General features: G+C 42.7%; 1 protein-coding gene across 1 annotated transcript in view; it reads right to left on the reverse strand.

Annotated features, from left to right (window-relative positions):
• Positions 1 to 607: 607 nt before the first annotated feature.
• NIPAL2 (NIPA like domain containing 2) overlaps positions 608 to 20,354 on the reverse strand; it is a 51,660-nt gene continuing 31,913 nt past the window's right edge. Inside the window, exons 5-11 of the mRNA XM_040587192.1 lie at positions 19,162 to 19,283; positions 13,035 to 13,131; positions 8,836 to 8,971; positions 6,329 to 6,417; positions 4,536 to 4,599; positions 3,101 to 3,195; positions 608 to 2,787 (exon numbers count right to left, since the gene is read on the reverse strand). Coding sequence (XP_040443126.1) covers positions 2,693 to 2,787; positions 3,101 to 3,195; positions 4,536 to 4,599; positions 6,329 to 6,417; positions 8,836 to 8,971; positions 13,035 to 13,131; positions 19,162 to 19,283 — 698 coding nt within the window. The 3' untranslated portion in view covers positions 608 to 2,692. The remainder of the gene's footprint in view (positions 2,788 to 3,100; positions 3,196 to 4,535; positions 4,600 to 6,328; positions 6,418 to 8,835; positions 8,972 to 13,034; positions 13,132 to 19,161; positions 19,284 to 20,354) is intronic.

Below are 20,354 nucleotides of genomic sequence, written 5' to 3' on the forward strand. Positions count from 1 at the left end.
ATTAAATGGCCTCGCTCTACCCCAGAGCTCCCATTTCCAGGCCCGTGGCCAGTTAATACTTCATCTCTCACCGCAGCGTGACCAGCAGTGGAACAAGCACTAAACGAGTCCTGCTGGTTCTGGTCGGTCAAAAATCCCAAGCTGGAGCCTGGGGGACCACGTGAGCCGCTGCCTGCCCACCACGCCTTCCCGTGGTTTGATTTCCTCGGATCCCGTGGAGGATCCGTTCAAGAAAGTTCAGCCTGCAGGTGCAAGTTTTGCAGCTTATATCTGGCCCACATTTTTGATGTCAGGAAAAACATTGCAAGAAAATAGCTCGTTATTAAAGAGGAGGGCTCCAGAGACTTTTTTGTCTTCCAGTGAACAGGCTTTTCTTTTAGCAGGCATTTGTCTGTGGTGTTTGCGAGCTAAATATCGCAAGCACAATCTGAACGTGACATTGATTAGAAACTGATTCTGGAAACAAATCATGTCCCTTTCTTGGCAGGCAGTAATGAATTCTCATCACTGAGTTTTTCGGATTTTATAATGCATTAATTAGTTGGAACATGTTCACATCTCAAAAATCATGTCAAATCCCTTTTAATTGCACATAATTCCCACCAGTGTTTTGTTCCATAAATTAATTCCAATTACATTGGAGTTTAAAGAAAACATTTTAACCCTTTTAATTTTTGTACAAACCCATAGGAAGAAAAAAAGTGTTGTTCAAGAACAAATACAGTAGTTTAAAATAAAATAATAACTTTTGCCACAGATTTTTACATTTGGTTTCTTGCTTTAAAGAGAAACTTCCTCCAACCCTCCTGAGTTATGGAAACAGATTTCTGCCCAAGGCCAATAATTTGAAAAAGAAACAAAACTAAATCCTTTCACCCATTTGTTTCCCAGGTCACAGAATGAAAACCTGTAGGCCTCCTGTTTCCACCTTTAGCACGTGCTCTCACTTGAGACTTAGAAAGCAGCTTAAATTTGCCTTGCAAAAGAAAGGCAGAGGCATGCCCTTACTCCCCGGAGAAAGCAGACGAAAAGAATGTGCTTTTTTTTATTTTAAGCTTTAGAAACTTGAACTCAAGCTGTAAGAGGGGAAAGGAAGGCCACGGCCAGGCAGCTGGTACAAGTAAGGTGCAGACACAGAGTCTCATCCTGTGCCAGCTGGAAAAGGTCCATGTTGGAAAACAGCTTCACAAGCAGCTCCCCCGCGCCCTGGCTCCTGGGACACTGCGGCACAGGAAAAGCTGCAGCTCTGTGTGCAGTTCGTGGGGTTTAAAATGAAACTGCCTTACAGACCTTCAGCTGTACCTGTTATAAATGCACCTATTTTTAAATGGGGAAAAAGAAGAGACCTCATTTCCCACTGAAACAAAATACACACGGCCTATGGCCCCTATCCATTGCTGCAGATTAATTCAGACCTAAAACTCTGGGTTCACATCTTGTCCAAGATGTGAACGCTTTTCAAGAGCACTTTCACTTGTTTCTGCAGAGGCGTCTGACCCCCGCTGCGCCAGCTGAGGTAGATCAGTGCTACCAGGCCGGGGTGAGTAGACCTGTGATGGGTGCCCAGAAGCAGCTTTCTCACCGGGAGGCTGGGTCTGAGGGACATCGAGACGTCCCAGACCTGAACACAGAGCCCGTGCTGCCATGGCTCCCTGTCACTGCTGGCTCTTCAAGTCAGTGCGGAGACGCTACTATTTAACGAAGGGAAAACTGTACTGTTCCTGTGACTCTTTCTGATCCTGTTTTTCACAGCCTTTCCTCATGCAGGATTACCAGCGGTTTAGGAAGGAGGCAAGAGTTGCCCTACTTTTCTTTTTTTTTAGGAGCATTTTTTCAAGACACGTCAAGGGAGGTAGCCTGGCTACCCCATTGCCGCTGGAGAACTTTCTGCTTCCTTCACTAAAACCTTGTTTTCCTGAAAGCAGAGGTTAAACATCAGGCTAGACTATTCTAACAGGTAATGCAGCTGAGCCGAGCACAGCCCAGTGCAACGGGACTCTTCTGGGAGGATGTAAAATGTCAGGCTCTGCCTTGGCTGGGCACCTCCAGCGTGTGCCTGTGCAAAGGTGCCTGTGTTTATGGCAAATGCCGTCTCCCCCCTCCTCACACAAGTGCTGATTTCCTTGGAAGATAAGAGAATTAATCTGACAGCAGAAGATAATCAGGATTTTCCCTCCACACACAGTACAAAATACTTTGTGTGAATGTATTTGTGTATACTATACATAAACCCACAGTTTTGACTCCTGAACAGGAAGGATCAGATTTGTAAAGGTATTATACATATAGCACAATACGTTGAAGTCACTTAAAAAAAATTGTCCTCATTTCCCACCTTTGTCTTTAAGCATCTACATAGATCTGAGGGGTTTCAAAGGGGAATTTTTATAATCCTGTTCTGTGCCTGTTTGCATTTCAAGGCAGTTAAGACTCTAAAAATACCCTCAAGAGGCATGGATACTAGGAGACTGTTCCACTTCATTAACAGTCATTTAGTTTCTCTTAAGGCTTCCTTTATCTTCAGAACACATTTGGGACGACCATGGGATAAACTAAGTAGGATTAAATAACACTATGACTCATCAACATACAGGAGTTCAACATACACTTGACTGTCCAGCAAAAAGGTGGTTCTGGTCCTCGGTGCAGTGGCATTCCTCCTGGTCGTTGGCATGTAAGGTGCTTTCTTCTTTCAGCTTTGACTTTTCACCGAGGCGTCTTCGTTATTCAAAGTGCCATAGCATGAACTGTGAGAATCTGGTTGTATTTTGCCTGTCAATTTTTGTCCTGAGGAAATGGGGTGAGAGAAGGCAAAAACAATAACTCTGTGAAGAATTTTAATAAAACAAAACCCCCACCAATCCATCATTTAAACATTCTTTGTTCCAGTAATCATTGTTTTCATTTGACTGGTTGTAACAATAGCTTGGAAAAACTCTGAAAAATACTTTGAAAAATCTGTTTGGAACAGGAATATAAATTAGGGGAACAGTATATTTATTAAATATGACTAGAGCGCATTTGGGACTCAGCTCTCCCAGGTCATCCCATTAACTGATATCTCACTTTTAAACAGAGAAAGAAAAAAAGCTTTACTTACCAGGAATATGTCCACAGTCAATAAAAGGAATTTGTAAATGCTCCTTTTTTTTATTTCTTGCAATTACAAATACACCAAGGAAAGATAGGAGACACCTGCAAAATAACAGTGGCATCGCATCATTAGAGACAGTTCACTGCATCTGAAATGAGACTGGTTTTTTTCCATTTATCTTTTTCAAGGAATTCCAAACCCAAGCTGCTCAGTTTATAAAGAAACTTTACTTCCTGGCAGCTCTATAAATTCATCTTGGGCTCCCTTTCAGTCTAGTTTTTGCCTCCCGAAGCTTTATTATCTGTTCCAAAGGCTCCGCAGGCAAAATTACACTTTCAGCAATATATACCTAATCAAATGCCTGTGAGTGTGAGACCACAACATTCGAATCCCTGAGCAAATCTTCACAGAGCATCTAAGCTAGCATTCTAGCATTTGCAATTTCATTAACAACTCAGGCTAGCTGCAGACAATCAACATCTCTGTTGTTTTTCTCATCTGACTGTGTGTCTCAGGGGCAAGCTGTAAGCCAGGAGCAATGAAAAACTGCTATGCTTGGATAAATCTTCTATCCACTCTGTGTTGGATGCACAGCCACTAATCCCTGCCTGCCAAAGACATGGGTTGAATTTGCTCATCTCCATTTTTTGTCACTTTTCCTGCAATCAGACAAGATAGCTGTTGTGCTCACCTACTCCAGTCCAGCTGCAGAGGACAAAGACGTCTGCAGCCATCAGCCCCATTTATTTGACAGCACAGTGGCAAGACACCCCCAGCAGTTCTGGGAGATGCTTTTAACCATCTCACGCCCATTATCAAGTAACTGTCACCTGTCTGCAGAGTTGTTACAGTGCTGGTAGCCAGCAGGTCTCTGCTCTCACAACACCTAGGCCCTTCTTCAAATATTTATTGTTAACAGCTTCCTAACATGCTCTGAACTTTTCCACAGGCATGCTGTGTCTTTCTTGGCACAGGAAGATGAAGGAGAGAGATTCTAGTACTGCCTCACAGGCAAGCGACCCATAGAATTGCCCATGCCTAGTGGCAGCAAAGACCAGCTGGACAGGCAAGCGGAAGGTTACATGGGAGAAGATGTCTCGCAGTTGTAAAAGCACCCCCTATAACATGATCTTTGGTGGAGAGCAGTGATTTATCCTTCCTGCTGGAGAAACACATGCTGCTGGTTTTTCATTCCATCATGAGATTAGTAGTTCATAAGTGTCTCACATTTTTACATATTTGGATTCAAAACCAGGCCTCCAAACTCCCAAAGCAGAGACATCAATCTTTCCTTTAATGTTTTTTTTTTTCTACTATAATGGCTATTCCATAATACTTTAATAACAAGATAGGTTTCTTCTTACTGCGAAAAGAAGGGATTCCGCAAGGCAATGCTGTTTCAGTACAAACGTTAGTGCAGATTTTAGGCTGATACACTTACCCGAACAGAAACATGAACACGCTCAGCAAAGCTGCACTTTGGAATTCCCGATAAAATATGACCCCTGGAATGTGACAGAAACAAGAATTGCAGATCTTGACTAGCTTCCAAGTGATATGAATTACAGCTGGGAGGGTCAGGAACAGTGTCATGCTCAAACAGAGCAAAAAAAATCCCAAATAAGGTATTAATACACATTGTGATGGGTTCACTTTATGTGCCCATATTCCATTATCTAGGCTTTCTCAAGATACTGCATGGGACTGGGGAAGATTTAGTCTATCAGGCTGGAGCATGTGCTGTGTTAGTAACTGCACAGATGCAAATATTTTTTGCATTGTCAGCAACAGCTTTTATGCAGGTCAAACTCAAGGTCTCATTCACAGGCAGAGTCATACCAATATAGCTAACAGGTTCTTCATGGATTTAGTTAAGCCACTCCAACAGACCACGTGGACATCTTAACTCCAACTGGGAACAGGTTTTCATAACTAGCTGTGTCCCTGATGTTTACACCAAATTAAGGCCTCCAGCAGCCAAGTTTGCCAAATCTTTCTGGCTGAAGGGATCACTAGCTCTTTCTGGTCACCCGTCTTCCAGGAATTAGCACCTCTGCAGTGGAGGTGACAGAACCAGATGTGTATCTGGATCTCAGCTGCCCCAGTTCACAGCCAAGTATTAGCTTTAAACCACTGATGAGCGTAGTTCTGCTTAGAAACGGCAGAGTGTGAACTAGTGCAGCTGAAGTGTGACTCTATCTTCAAAGGCTGTAACTGAGGATGAGGGAATCACGAGATAAGGTACCTTCTACGAGCACCCCCGCAAGATTCAGCACAGGTTGTTCTTCTAAGCCCTACGCTGTTTTAACTAACCTGGTGCAAATGCATGTATATCCAGTCTCAAAGCTATTAAGCCATTCCTGAATAGGTACTTGATCTTTTAAGGAGGCACAAGGCCAAAATTCCCCATATGGTCACAAGAACGCAACCCCCTTTTGGCACAAGTCTCCTCTCAGTCACAAAGTGTAGGTCTCTTCTAACACAGGTGCTGAGGCAATCTGTGCGTGAAGCTAACTCCCCTTCTCATTAATGGCAGCTCTGCATGAGAAACTCCTGCACAGCAATGACAGGAAAGCCCCCAGCGTGTGTTAAAATGAGTCATAAATGTTCTAACAACATGATCATTTTGGCTCATTGCTGATACAGCATCTTAGTCGTCCTCCCTGCTCGTGTTCTTACGCTGTGCACCATTTCCAAGATTTGCAGTCCCTCTTTAACAACACTGAGTTCAAAGTTCTCACCCAGAATAAAAAGTTAAATGCTTAAAAAGTCTTTGGAGTCATTTTATTTCCTTCACTTAACCTAGAATTCCACCTTCTGAAATGGAATATACACTAACTACTATGAAACACAGCTGGTTGTCATTTGAGTAGTTTGCCAGGCTGTTAAAATTACTCTACCAGTTCCGATACGGAGAGACTGGTGTGCACATGGTAAATGCATTTACTGCGTGTCAAGAGGAGGCTAGGATAGATGCAAGTAGTCCTAGTAAGCCAGCAAGGCATAGTAAACCATACATCTCAATTCTGGAAATGCTAGAATTTGATTATTTTTATTTTGCTTCAAAAGTTGTGAACTTACTCGTTTTTCAGAATTTAAACACCTGTCACTTAGGAAAAACTTCTTTTTGTGAAGACAGACTTGACTGGTTTGTATTCCTATTCACAGGCAGTAATTGTTGGAAACCAGATGTTCAGAAAATCATTCTGTGGAGGTAGTAGGCCAGAAACAAACCTGAAATGATGGCACTGGTAGTGAAGAACGCAAAATTAATGGGCACAACTGCTGTCACTTCATACAGATGCGTTGCTTGATTCAAGAACCTGGAAAACAAGCGTTACTGCACCTTCAGGTGCCCACAGGAGGTGTATCGCACCTTCAGTCAGGTTAAGCCATTTTATGTCAGGTTAATGGTAAGTGTGACCATTTCTTACCACAATAGCAAGTAGCCCTGAACAGATGTGCATGTGTATTGAATTTACCTTCTGGTTTTGACTGCAGAGTACAAACAAATAGGTGAAAGCAAGAAGGTTGGTGTGGATTATTCTGGCCAAAGGCTGTCATTGGAGAGTCCTTTGAAGCACTATTGGAAAAATTTTGTCTACCACAGATAAGGGAGGAATGCTAGGGTATAACTGCTCATGGTCTGCAACGGTTCTTGGAAGCAGCGCTGCCTGCAAGCAGCCAGGGACAAGCTGCTCTAATTTAAACAGGTTGTGTAAAGGTAGATTTCCAGCACAGACACGAACACGCGAGTTCTCATAGCAACCGTTTCACTTTACTGAAGTCCACATTGCTGCTACTGCTCAATCCGACTTGGCTAAAACACATATTTGTATGTTTATCCATGCAGTCATACCCCAGACACACTCTGTTCTGCTGAGAAAGTCCAGGAAGGTGGCTCCAAACCTATGCTCTTTGGATTGGAAACTCTCTACTGTGCTCCTCGGAAAGGCAACACAAATCCTCACCAGAATCATGAGCAAGAGTGTGCAAGACGGCAGGAGCATTCACAGCACACAAAGCTGCAAGACCAAGACATTGGCCATGGAGCAACCTGCACAGCCTGCATCAGTGGATGAAAAAGGCAAAGCAATTAACCCACTTGTAAGGAGACCGCAGCTATCAACATTTACCCACAGGGTGATGAATCATGAGTGTGAACTCTTGGATGCACCGGCAGATACTCTGTTATGTGAACGGTGCATTTCAGACCAAAAGAGAAAAATCAGGAGGCTGCAGAGTGTATTCAAAACCTATAAAAAGAACCACACTTAAATGTTTCACTGGTACAATATATGTGCACAGTAAAAATCCAAGCTTGGATCTGTTTTAGCCATTAAAGTAATTGCATGGTTATTTTAGCAACTGTTGAACAGTCTCCATGGTGTTTTAAAAATAAAGAAATCCTACATATCCACAGGATAGTCAGGATTTTGAAGTCATTGAAAACACCTCATTATTTTCTCCCATTTGCAACAAACTTGGTCACAGGGACTAAAACCGATACCAAGGGCCAGCACTGAATCTAGGAGGATGTTGTAGCACAGGCTGTTCTGAGCTAACACATGACAGTCAAATAAAATAAGAAAGGAAACAAATAAAATGAAAAATTTAGACTGACAACACTGTCTCCTTTAGAAAATGTGTCCAAGAGAGAAGACAGAAAGAGACAATGAGCCCAGGGAAAGAAACGGCCACATTTCATGTCTGTTTTAATTTTGGTCCAGCAAAAAGAAAGAAAGAAAAAATTGGCAAGGAGGAGAGGTTAATTCAGCGGCTTCCTATTTACCAAGCTTTTATTTCCTATTTTAAATGCCCTGAGCTGTTCTCCCAGCGAAGACAAGCTGGATGTAAATCACTCTATAATCTGTTACAGGGGAGTTCCTGAGTCAGCCGTGGAGAGTCACTGCATAATAACGCATGGACTTTCTGATTCCACATGGGAATGATATGTTCTGCCACGAGAAAGCTGGGTTGGCTCCTCTACCGGAAAATAATCATGCAAGTAAACACTCAGACTCATACTGGTGCAGTCTAGATGAGATTACTGAATGATGCTATCAGCACCTGAAGCAGAGGGACCGGCATAAAGGGAATGGACTCTCTGCTCAGCTGCAAGCCGTATTTTACCATGCTGCCACCCCCAGCAATCTGCAAAGGCAGCATAAAACAACCATTTAACAGGCCAGAGGCCAGTGGGAAAAACCTGGATGTCCCCTGCACAACAGAAGTTAACTATTTCCTAAAAAGTTACAGACATACAGGGTAGCAAAGTGCAACATGCAGATTTAGCAGAGGCAGGGAGAAATCTGGGGTAAACTCTCTTCTTTGGTTTGACTAGTGGCATAAGCTGGAGAAAAGAGACGTATAATGAGGTTAAACGTGGCCATTTGATTATTCAGCAATGAAGGTTTCTAAAAGTAACCCCCAAAACTTTACATAAACATAAATGTAATTTAATGAGTTCAAGACCTGTGCCAAAACTAGAAGTAAATTTGGGAAGGCCTCATATAAGGTGATAATGAAAGGAGGCAGCATCTATAATAATCAATTATAAAGAGAAATAAAGCCTAAATAAACAATACAATCAGCTGTAGGCAATTCATACATCTGTCAAGGCTCTTCCAGGAATTTGTTGCCTTTAAATGCAACTTGTATCTGGAGTCAGTATCAGTACTGAATAAAAACGACAGATAAAACGTGTACAAAGGTTAGGAGATAAGTAGAATCTTACTTACTTGACTTGGAAAGCACAAGAAATTGCCATTAAAAGAATCATGATATAGAAGACAGGATAAGTTAGCTGCATTTTCCCCTTCACAGAGACTGTTATCAGGCTGGCCACAGCCTTTACAGCAATGACAGTCAGCGATGCTGGAAGGGAAGGGGAGAGATTATCAGGGCAGGATTCATAGCACTAACCTCAGAGCACTGGCAAGGGAGGACAAGGTTCCAGGTCAGAACCACAGGTCTGATCACTTCAAAAGGTTGACCTAGGATTTGGGCACCTAAACCCAAGTATGTGATTTTATAAATGCTTACGGGGCTACTGCCTGAACTCTGAGTGGCCTTAGTGCCATGTGTGAGAGAGAGAGGCTGAGGTCAGGGTGAGGAAACAACTGGATCCATTTCCCACTGCTGAGCATGTGCCCTAAACACTGGGCTACCGGTCAGAGGTGGTACAACAACCTCCACATCTTCATTTTATTTAACTCCATCTGCTAATTTGGAGCCCATGTTGCATTATTCAGAAGTCTGTGAAGTCTTGTTATCTGTTCAAACGAGCCGGGACACCTCCTAATAGCAGCCTGTGTGTGGCACCGGCAGCCTAAAATAACTCCTCACCCTCAGGATTTCTTTGCTGAGATGGGAGCTGGCCAAAGCTGGCCAAAGCTGGCTTCTGGGATCACATCCAGAAGCACCTAACTCTCCCCATGGCTTATGTACAGAGAGCAGAGAACCAACGCAGAGGTCTGCATTTCATTTCAGGGACCAGGCTCTTAAGACCAGTTACTGGATTTATCCCACAGAATAGAATATTTCGATCCATTTTGTCACTGTCATTGCATCACCACAAACAAATCTCAGACAGCAGGCAATGATTTTAATACATGTCACCAGTTCAGAGAAGTCTTGCAATACGTATCTTTTAGAAAAGGGGCTGACAGTTCAACCAAGAGCTACTTTAGACTTCCTTTTGGAGTGCACTCTTGGTTTGTTGAAGGTAACCCAAGTATATTGTGATTACTGCAAATGAAATGTAACAAATTCAAAAGAAACCAAAAATGATAAAGAGTCAGGGTGCAGAGAAGACCTTTGAAGAAAGGTAATTAACTGTCAGGAGCACCATCCCCCAGCTGGGATCCAGTTCCACCCTCTTGCAGAGCTGAGGAGTGTTGGATTTCGGTGGACTGATTCATCCTCCTGTAACTGCAAAATTCAGATTGGCAAGGAGAGCTGCACTGTGCAAAAAGTTCAGGCCAAGGGTTGGGAGAAAAGGTGGGGGAAGAAAAATGAATTCAGGTCTGTGGTTTTGATTGCAAGCATTTTTCTTATAGCAAGTCGAAAAGTTCAGGGGGAGTTTAAGAGTTGCATACGTCTTGTGATGATCCTATTCACCATCATGAAACTCACTGTTTTCATGACAACCTTTGCACCAAGTACTTCAGTTCTTGCTCTGTAATAGAAATAGGTGGAGTGGCTTAGCAAACAGAGCAGTAAAACCGAGCAGAAGAGGTCAAATGCTGGCCTGCAGTGATGCTAATGGTATGATAAGAAGCCAAAATACTCTTAAGCGCCAACAAACAGACTATGTAAAAATTGAGATTTCTACTCTAACATGGGTGAGTTACTTTAAACAAACACAGGTGAAAATTAGTAGTATGAATTGTCTAACTGTGGGCAAAGATTGCTGAAAAATTATTTCTGATGAAAGGGCAGTTTCCACCCCTTATAATTTTAACAAACTAGAAAAAGAAAGCATCACGGTTTGTTGGGGTTTTTTTTTAATTTATTTGGTTGGTTGGCTTAGGTTTTTTTGAAAAGTGGAATGATCTTTTTTAGTTAAAGTAGGCCTGGAATAAGTTTCAAAACCTAGGGAATGTTTTTGCTATCTCTGATAAAATGACACCCCCCCACCCCCACCCCACCCAAGGCTAGTGTGACAAATGATGTCACTTCCCAGCTGTTGGGGCAGGAAACTCAGAAATCCCACTTTAAGCTGAAATATTTCCCCTCAAACTTATGATAACTCCCAGTATATACATGAGGTAAGGTAATTCTCACCAAATGAACTTGCAGGGTTTTACTAAGCAAAACGTTTGCAGATTTTACGATCACCGCTGTATTTTCCCCATAATGAAAGTAGCTCAGTACCCAGTGAAACACAGAGGCTGCCCTCTCTTTCAAGAAGCCTTTCTACATTCAGTGTACATCTGTACAAACCCTCCACCAGGAATATATCCATGCAGATAGGAGAAAAGGCAGAAACCTTCTTCCACGAGATGCCTCTAAGACCCCAACAAAGCCTCACCCACCCCTCCCGCAGCCAGGGCCTCCTGCGGGTCAGTCCCCCCATCACTTTGCTCAGCAGAAAGGTTGGGGAACAGGCAGGAGGCTCTATGCGTAGCTTTGTGGGGACTACCAGGCACCAGGACAGCTGCAGCAACCGCAGCCAGGCACAGTTCTGGGTTTCCTGCTCAAGGAAAATGTCAGTATTGCAAAAGTTCCCATGAACCAGGACTTGTTTGTTTGTGTCTTTCTTAATAGAGCAGAAATAATGACACATATTTCCTCAAGCTGTGTATGCTCACCAAAACCTCAGCAGCCACCAGCTGAAATGCTATTTTTAGTTGATTGCAGCCTGACCACCAAACCACAGTTAGTGCCTGCTGGGGCACAGGTTTGCAGCCCTGCTGCTGTTCAGCGGCTCCATGTGTCCCTTTGCCACTGGTGGCATCAGGGCTGGCAGGCTCCACAGCAAAATAAGCATGCATGGCTACACAGCCCAATGGCCCAGGTCTCCCAGAACCATGTGTTGACCTTTCTTGGGGCACCCATTGTGGTGGGTCTGCCCAGAGCTGCAGCAGTCAAGTGCAGAAGCCCATCTGGGGATCTTCAGGCTTCCAGCTCTGCAACAAGGAGGCTTCCTGCTCCTCATGGCAGGGTTGGAAGCTGCAGAGCAGCTGAGGCAAGCTCTGCCAGCATGGCTAGGCTCCGTGCTAGGAGCTAGGGGATAGCTGGACTCACACTTCACTCCTTCAAATCAAGAGCAGTCAAACAGTTAGACCTAAGGCTTTTGGGACTCTTCCACTTCTACCTCATGCAGGGAGCATGGAAATCCTTCAAGGCATCTGCAAAGTTACAAACCCTAATGCTCCTAGTGCTGGGAAACTTAAATGGGATGACTGTCCCCAAAAGTTGATCCGAAAGTCTGAGCTTTTCAGTTGGGTGAGAAACCACTCAGGGATCCGAAGGAAAGCAGTTGATAAATCTGCAAGAGTTATTCATTCAGTTAAATCCAAATTGTGTAACTGGCAAGCTTTAGTGATATTCTCTTTTATCAAAACATTAATTACCAGCTCTATTAGAAATGTGCTTTACAAGCCTTTGCAGACTGATACATGCACCCACGGAACTCAGTGAAAATATAACCGTGGGTTTCAATGGCACAGTTCAAGCACCTTTCCCTTCAACCAAAGAAATGTGGTGTCTCACCAAGATTTCATGGAGAAGTGACAAGACAGGGATGAGAGAAGACACAGGGTGGTGACAAATTTTTAATATATGCCTGCAAGTCTTGGGGCTTCAGAGATAGCCTCCTGACATTTTTCAAAACTGATTTAAGCTTAACTTTAGGGAAAGCTGCCTGATAAATTGATCCTCCCTTGTTTTCCTGGCTATTGTGCCAAAGTTAATCAGAAGGCAAACTTCAGTGGCCCACTTTGGAAAGGTGGTAAACTAAGAAATGCTGTGTATGCAGACAGGCATAGATAATTCAAAGAAAAGTTCCTGTATAGTCACAGCATACCACTGCATTTGTTTACAGGGTGGTTACACAGTCTTAAGCCGCTCTGTTTTAAAGAACTGATTTTCACAGCTAGTCTGCTGTCCAAAACAAAGTTTCAAACAGTCAGCTCTCCCAGGATCTACAGCTAAAGCATTAGTTCAAAAAAGCTTCGGAATAGCATTGCACACTGCATATTAATTTCAGAAAATCTGTAAAAAGAAATAGTCTCAGCAATAAGCACAGAAACTGTTTCATAATCAGCTTTTCGCTTCAAAGGGACACCACAGCAAGAATCATGTGAAATGTTTCAATGATTCTCCTTCAGCATTCTGCTTTGAAATGACCCTAATCTAAACTCGCTGGGGAGACTGACTGACAAGGAATTACCAAGTAACAGACAGGAATATTAAGCAAATAATATGTTCTTACCCAGTAGTGCTACCATCATTAACAAAACCACGATGTGTTTCACAGCCTTTCTTTTGTAAAAATAGAGGAGAATGCAGAATGTTATAATTTCTAAGATCTGAAAATAAAAAGGAAGAAAGTTAGAGCTGTGAAACTATGTAATAAATGGTTCATTCAAAGTCTTTGAGATGTCATATTCATTTTCACTTCTCTAACCATTCAAAGGAGAATTACTTTATTAAGCATATTTTGCTAAAAACTAACCTTATTGCCAGCTGACTAAGCTATCAAACAATTGTTGTCATTTATCTTTCCTACTATAGCAAGTTAAACTTCAAGCATTCCTTATTTCTTTAGTTTTCCTTTTTGGACTTATAGCTATATTTTGTCACTGGTAGCATTGAGAAAACTTTTTTATTGTAACAGTAAAGACACTCATGTTTATTGGTAATAACTCTTACAGAAACTCTAATTCCTATGGAGTACAGCACTTACCTGGAGGAACAGCAGTCTCTCCTTCTAGCTATAGTGGTATTCCTAGTGCCACTCTTCGTGACATGCAAGCTTATTTTTGGTACCCTCTTTGCCCTTCTCCCCAGTCCTACTAAAAAAAAATCCCCCCAAATACTGTCTTTTTGTTCAAACTTTCTGCTGTACATTGTAAGGAGGAAAACACTGATTTTATGTGGTGGTTCTCAAATCACAGGTACCCGTCAGGAGCTTGCCTTGAAAAGCTCCATGACACATTAGCAGACCACGCTGCAGGACATCTGCAGCTGCCGAAACAGCTTTACCTTCACTGTGCATGGTCCAGACTTGCTCCTTCACTAACATCTGACAACTAAATGACAGAGAGTTAAATTTACTGACTTGTTAATGTGTCTCTTTGCAGCTTCCTTTAGGAACTCTTGCCTTTTGCCATCTCAAAAGCATGGGTGTCCTCCCTCCTACCCTTGTTACCCGAATACCCCTCTATGCCTAAAGAAAACAGTGCAAGAGCCAAAAAGCTTCTGTAAAGCCCTTAAGGCTTAGGAAAACAGGGATGATGGACCTCTGCACTGAGAGGTGCTGAGAAGCCTGGTAACCTTAGAGACAGGATGAAGAAAGAGAAGTTTGTGCATGTTGGAAAGTAATCAAATGGGAGAAATAAGACAGAAAATGAGATTGTCATCATTGCTGAATCTGGTTATTGTCATTTTTTTGCCAGCAAAACAAGTCATAGAAAAACCTCCTTTTATCTCCTTGGTGTTATCTTACTATTTTATTGTTTATAATGCCACTCCACTCTTAAGCCAACAGTCACCATAAGGCAACATTAGGCTCAAAAATACCTGGGTGTTGCACCGATGAAATTGCCAAAGCAGTGCCTTAACAGTTACTAGTGGTGGCTATAGCTGTAACATGGCCAATTTCTCATTTTGGAGTGCCTGCAGCAGGGAAGCAGTCATCAGCTACATTCAGTTACTAAAATTCTCTACCACACTCACACCTTCCCTAGTTCAATAGTGTTCAAAAATATGAACAGAACATAGTTATGCTTCAATTCATTTTTTATTTACCTTCACATCGATCCCTTGCTCCCAAAGACAACTGAGAAACAATTGCATTTCAGAACATTAAAAACACAAATTTGGACTTTTTACCATCTTTCTTTTAAAAAATGTCAAATATTTATCACAAGATTAAAAAAAAAAAAGGCAATCTGGGTGGTTATTTTGTAAAATGCGTTGAATAAATGAAGCATTTTGCTTTTAGGCAAAAAAAAAGCATTCCTGGACTTATCCATGCTTAATAATCTTTGCAATCTCTTGTGAAGTGCTGGTCTCATCTCCCTCCAGAGTGACATCATTCCCAACCGGTCCTGCACCCAGAGGTGAAAGCTGGGCCACCAGCTGCACAAAAAAGAGTCTTTTGCTTCAGTTTGACAGTAAGTAACTTGTCCAGCCCCCCCAGCTGCATTCAACAGTGTAACACTGGGTATGTCTAAATCAGGAACCAAAGCAGAAGTCGTGTTAATATTTGCAGACAGGTGAGTTCATCTTGACCTCCCTATGGAAAACTACGACATGGTTTTGAGGGAACTCAAAAGCAGAAGTAAAAGTAGCAGCTTCGTTCATTGTGCCACTGGAAAACACATCTTAGGGCCAGAGGGGAATATTGCATGACCAGGCTGCAGCTACAACAGCCTCCAAATAGCTTCAGTTGCTTTTTTGACAGTGAACAAATGCTAACAGAATAGAAGAAAGCTGTGTTAAATAAATATTCCCCACATGGAAAGGTACCCAGGCTAGAGAAAGAAGTCCAAGAGATGTCCCAGGTGTCCTCTTCCATGATGTGCCGGTTCAGGACAGGTACACAGGATGGTGTGACTGGCACGGGGCCATGGCAGCAGGTGACAGAGCACTGTGACATCTGTTTCCTCCCCCCAGTGCAAACCTGAGCGCCCATCACCTCTCCCAGACTCTTGGACTGGTTGCCACAGAGTGTGCAGAAACCCATGAGGCAGCCCTACGGCAGCCAGTCAGCTACACGTCAGGTACTGATTCATTTTATATCCCCTGAGAACTTCAATCACAATGCTGATAGAGGGAAGCACCATCATCTGCCCTGTCAATCAGATTTCAAACTATGCAAGAGCAATCATCCAAAACCAAGCCCAGCGACAGTCGCTGGCTGAAACCTCTCCATCACACCAGCTCTGGCATTCCACTCCCTCTTCCACCTCACTTGGACTCCCAGAGTGGCAGGCAGTCCGAGCACCACCAGCCTTCACTGAGCCAGGTCATCGGTGCTGGCTCTGTCCATCTGCCCTCTGTTGGTCCTCATCCTGTCATCACTTCTCTTGCTAAAGCTACCATAAAGATCCACTATGATCTCCTCCTGTTTAAAAGCAAATGAACCCACTAAGAAGACTCACTTCTGAAACAGCTAAGTGAAACCATCAGAAGGACATAAAAGGATCCCTGGTGGCAGCTCTGGAAGGGGCGCACGGGTCTGTGTGCTTGGCTGCTTCTGCCTCCTGGGGAAGCCCCAAAAGCAGAAGCGGTGTAGAGCCAGAGGTGGCAGTCCTATGGCCAAACCTGGGGAGAAAACTGATGTTTGCTTTTCAGGGTTGTTATTTAAGCTTACTCAGCTCTGTCGAGTCTCACGCTTTTCACTAAGCATGAAATTCAAACAGTTAGTTCTCACCTCGTGCTGCCCAGCAGCCAAATTATTCTTCCATGGTTCTCTGCTATTCAGTGACCCACTAAATGGTCATCTTTACCACAAGATGAGGGAGGGACCATCACATTGAGTCACGCTGCAAGCAGAGTGCATGGCTCCTAACAGGACCTCACGCAGATGGGGACTCTCCTGCGGTGCCCCAGCTGTTGCTTACTATTGCCTCCTGAGAATGACCCAAAACAGCGCTCGCTCCCATAGTTGATAGCTGTAGTAGTGTTAAATACAAAGTCCAGGAATGGGAAGTGCGTAGATTATATCAACTTCACATACTCTATTTAGTGGAATTGAAGGAACTTGACCTGCTTACAGTCATTTTTGCTATTATAATTAATCTCTACTGAAGTCTCCTCAAACCCACATCTCATCAACATTATTTTTTTTATAATCATGATGTTTTCCATGTTTCTAAGCATTACCAGAAGGCACCAGAACAAAATACCACATTGTCTGCCTCAACTGTTTTTCTGGGATATACAGCAACATAGACACCTGTGAACCAGGATGGTCTTCTAGGCACTTTGAAGGAAAAGCAGAAATGCTTTGAACCTGATTTTACAGAGATTAAATATTAACAACCCAATACTCACTATGCTTCTGTTTAAGGAAGCCTAAGAGCTTCATCTATAATTGATGTCTTCTGTAGTGACTCAAAATGCACACAAACAAAAAAGAAAAAACCACCAAGCTAGGATAGCTATTCTTGCTCAGACATGATTGTGCTACTGCAAAGTCTCAGAAGGTGACTCCAAGTTGTCTCATGTGGGAGCTAGAGGCTATTTCTGCAGTACTCTGATGCCAGTGGAGTGCCACATAGGAATGGTTTATCACCCACACAGAACATTTTGTACCACTGGGGCTTTGTATTTCTCAGCAGACCACACTTTGGGGCTACTTTTAGAAAGACAGTTGGGCTGCATTATACTGCTGTACAGTCTCCTCACTATATCTTTATACTGGAAACTCTGCAACTTCTGCTGCACCTTGTTATATCTTGGTAGCCAACCTGTGCTAGGCATTTTACAAACTAGGCATGAAGAGCTAGATCCCTGCCCAAAGGGAATGTTTACAGCAGGGTTTGCTTGAACTGCCTGCAGCATACCAGGATAATCGGGCTGGTACCTCGGAGTCTGTTGTGATGCCTTTCACTCCACCCTCTTTTTTTGGAGAGAAGAAGCTCAAAACAGATGAATTCAGGGAGCAGAATGAAAAAATAAAGCTTGATATTTTGTTGAGTCAACAAGACTTGCTGTGTACTTGCTCCGTCCTTCCCTGCAACCCATGTGGTACATGTAGAATTGGATGCTGGCTGAGGCAGGGAAAAGAAAGAAGGGGGGGGAAAGAAACTCCAGGGCTTACCTACCACCACCTCATAATGCCTCCTAAGAAGAATACAGCACAGTCTTCCTAGGCATTCAACTGTGTTCTGATTAACTTTTCCTGAAATGAAGTCAAAAAAGTCCTCAGATGGGGAAAAGCCCTTTTCCAGGAACCTGTTGTTTTTAAGAAAATACGAACAGGATATGACACAGAAATTTCTGGTGTCACTGGGTGTGGATAGAGAGTTTTCTCACTCCGCCACCTATACACAAATAGGTGAGTCAGCAATTTAAAATCAGTGCCAAAAATGCCAGGCTGCTTTAGTATCTATAGGTGGAACTGCATGGTAAAGGGGATATTCAGTGGGAAAGAGGGAGGGTCCTCCAGTGAGCACAGAGACCCCTGTTCTGAACCCCCTCCTAAAGATGTCCCTCTCCCTCTGCTGATTTGCTGAAGCTCTTGCTGAGGCTGAAGCCACCCCTACTGAGTACCGCAAAATGCTTGGGCACTGCTTTCAAAAGCCTCTCTTCTGCCTGATTGAAAGCGCATGTTGTGATTTATGCAGCATGATCATGGATTTTTTCCATTGAGCTGTATCACCATCTCTCAGGAGCTTTTAAAATGCACAAAAAATTGAGCAAGAGGATCAATATTTCTGGTGGTAGCATGTACTTTCTGCTTAATCAGTAGTCTCATGGATAGTTAGATGTATGTAAAGTCTGCAGGCTGGCTGAGAGATTAAGGTCCTTAAAATGTCGACTCCGTGGCTTTGTAACTGAGATTCCTACTGAGAAAAGCGTGGGCACTAATAATCTAATCCAAGTGAATCACTTTCCTGGGAAAAAAGTAGCTGCTTCTGAAGCTCCTATATTGCATCTTTTACATTCAGCTGCAGCAACAAATTTTCAGCATTCCAAAGGAGAAGAGAGAGAGAAATTCCTCCTACCCACTTGTCTTGTTCCTGATGCTAATTAAATACATCAAAGACGATGTATGGTATTTGAAGTTTGTATACAGATAATTTAATCAAAATGGTATTTTTGCATTTGAATTCAAACTCAGGTTCAGATTAACCTGAGTGGCAATGAAGCCAGCTGCCTCTTCACTTCTCAACTCCATACAAAGATCCTTTCAGCCAGGCTTAACGACGTGGGGACAAAACACAGTGATATGAAAGAAAAAAGCAGTAACAAGAGCATACATAGCCTGATTTATAAAAGCACACAAGTCCATCATGTTCCAGAAAAGCATTGTAAATTAGATGTACATGCAGACAGCGTAGCATAAACACATATATAGGAAATATAATCAGTGCCAATATTTAGGTTTTCCCTCAGGCCCACCAAACCCCAAAACTTTTCTTTTCTTGTTAAACCTTCACAACTGTGACTTCCCTCTGGCACACAGCTTGAAAGACATCTTTTGGTTCAGCACATTTTCAGCTTGGGACCTGGGTTGATGACCCATGCTCTCTCTCCTATGAGAATCACACAATTTATCTATTTATCTTCATAAGCAGTTTTTCTGCCACTAATTCATAATTCTGCAAAAAGCCCCATAACCCCAGGTTTTCTGATTTAGGGAGTAGTATGAACCAGATACTCACTGAATACGCCAAAAAAGGCCAGCTCACTAAGTAATTCTGTACTCGTCTTGCTGTGAGCTCTTGGGGTACATTAGGAGCGAATGTCACCAACAAGTAAGACCCTGTTACTGCCAGTGTTCCTCCTTGAAAGAAAGGACACGTTATTTTGGTAATACAATATTTGGTAATCATGGTCATCCTTGCTTTCCAGCTGATTTGGAATAGTTTCTAGAAGACAATTTAAGTCCATTTAATCAGATCTCAGCTTAGGTAATTGGGTTGCCTTGCCTTTGTGGTACTATCTAGTGTAATTGTTACTGAAGACTCAAAGGATTTTGGATATATGAAAAAAGCTGTCAGTAAAGGCTCATGAATTAGGGTTCCAACCCAGCAGTGCATTTTCAAATGTTCTCCATTCTAAGACCAAATGCATGACAAAAGGAAAGCAATCCTTTGTCTTTCTCACAGGCACAAAGCAGGTCACATGAATTTATCCTAAACTGAAAGGACAAGCTGCTTACTGAGGCAGACAGGTAGATCATTAACCAGTTTAAATAAACGTAATTCTCCCAAAGTCGGTGTGGCCACCGAGATCTGCACCAGCTATGGACCTGCCCTGGAAACACTAGGCACAACACATATGTTCCCATCCAATGCTTATGCTAAGCTGTCATGAAGCCAACATTTTGGCCGCTCCCTGTTGTATTTGCAGACCTACAAGCTTTTTATAAAAGGCTGATTTGCAAAAGACTGATCAGCCACTAGGTTGCCAAGGCGTCTTTTCAAGGTCAAACTCGCATTATTAGGCTTTTAATAAAAATCTGGAAGTTCTGCCTTGTGGACAGCCAGTTGACAAACGCAGATGTTCATCAAGGTATCAAGATAGAAGTGAGCTGATCCCGAGCTCATAAACTGTATTGGATTAAGGAAGACATTAGCTAATCTTTTTTCTTTTTTTTTTTTTTTTTTTTTTTTAAAGTAATCTTTAAAATTCTTGGCAAACCTGTAAATCGGTATAGAATACAGGGCTCAGGAATACAAAACAAAGCACATCCGGAGGGTTTTGCTGGCACTGCTATTGCACACAGTTCCTTTGTAAAAGCATAACTGTTCTATATTTATGTGCTTGCAAAAACATCACCATATTTCCCATCATATAGCTCATTCCTATGGAATGTAGCAACATTGTTAAATCCTTCTTGCGAAGTCAAACT

Source organism: Falco naumanni, chromosome 3 (genome assembly GCF_017639655.2).
Source record: "Falco naumanni isolate bFalNau1 chromosome 3, bFalNau1.pat, whole genome shotgun sequence".
NCBI classification, from domain to species: Eukaryota; Metazoa; Chordata; class Aves; order Falconiformes; family Falconidae; genus Falco; species Falco naumanni.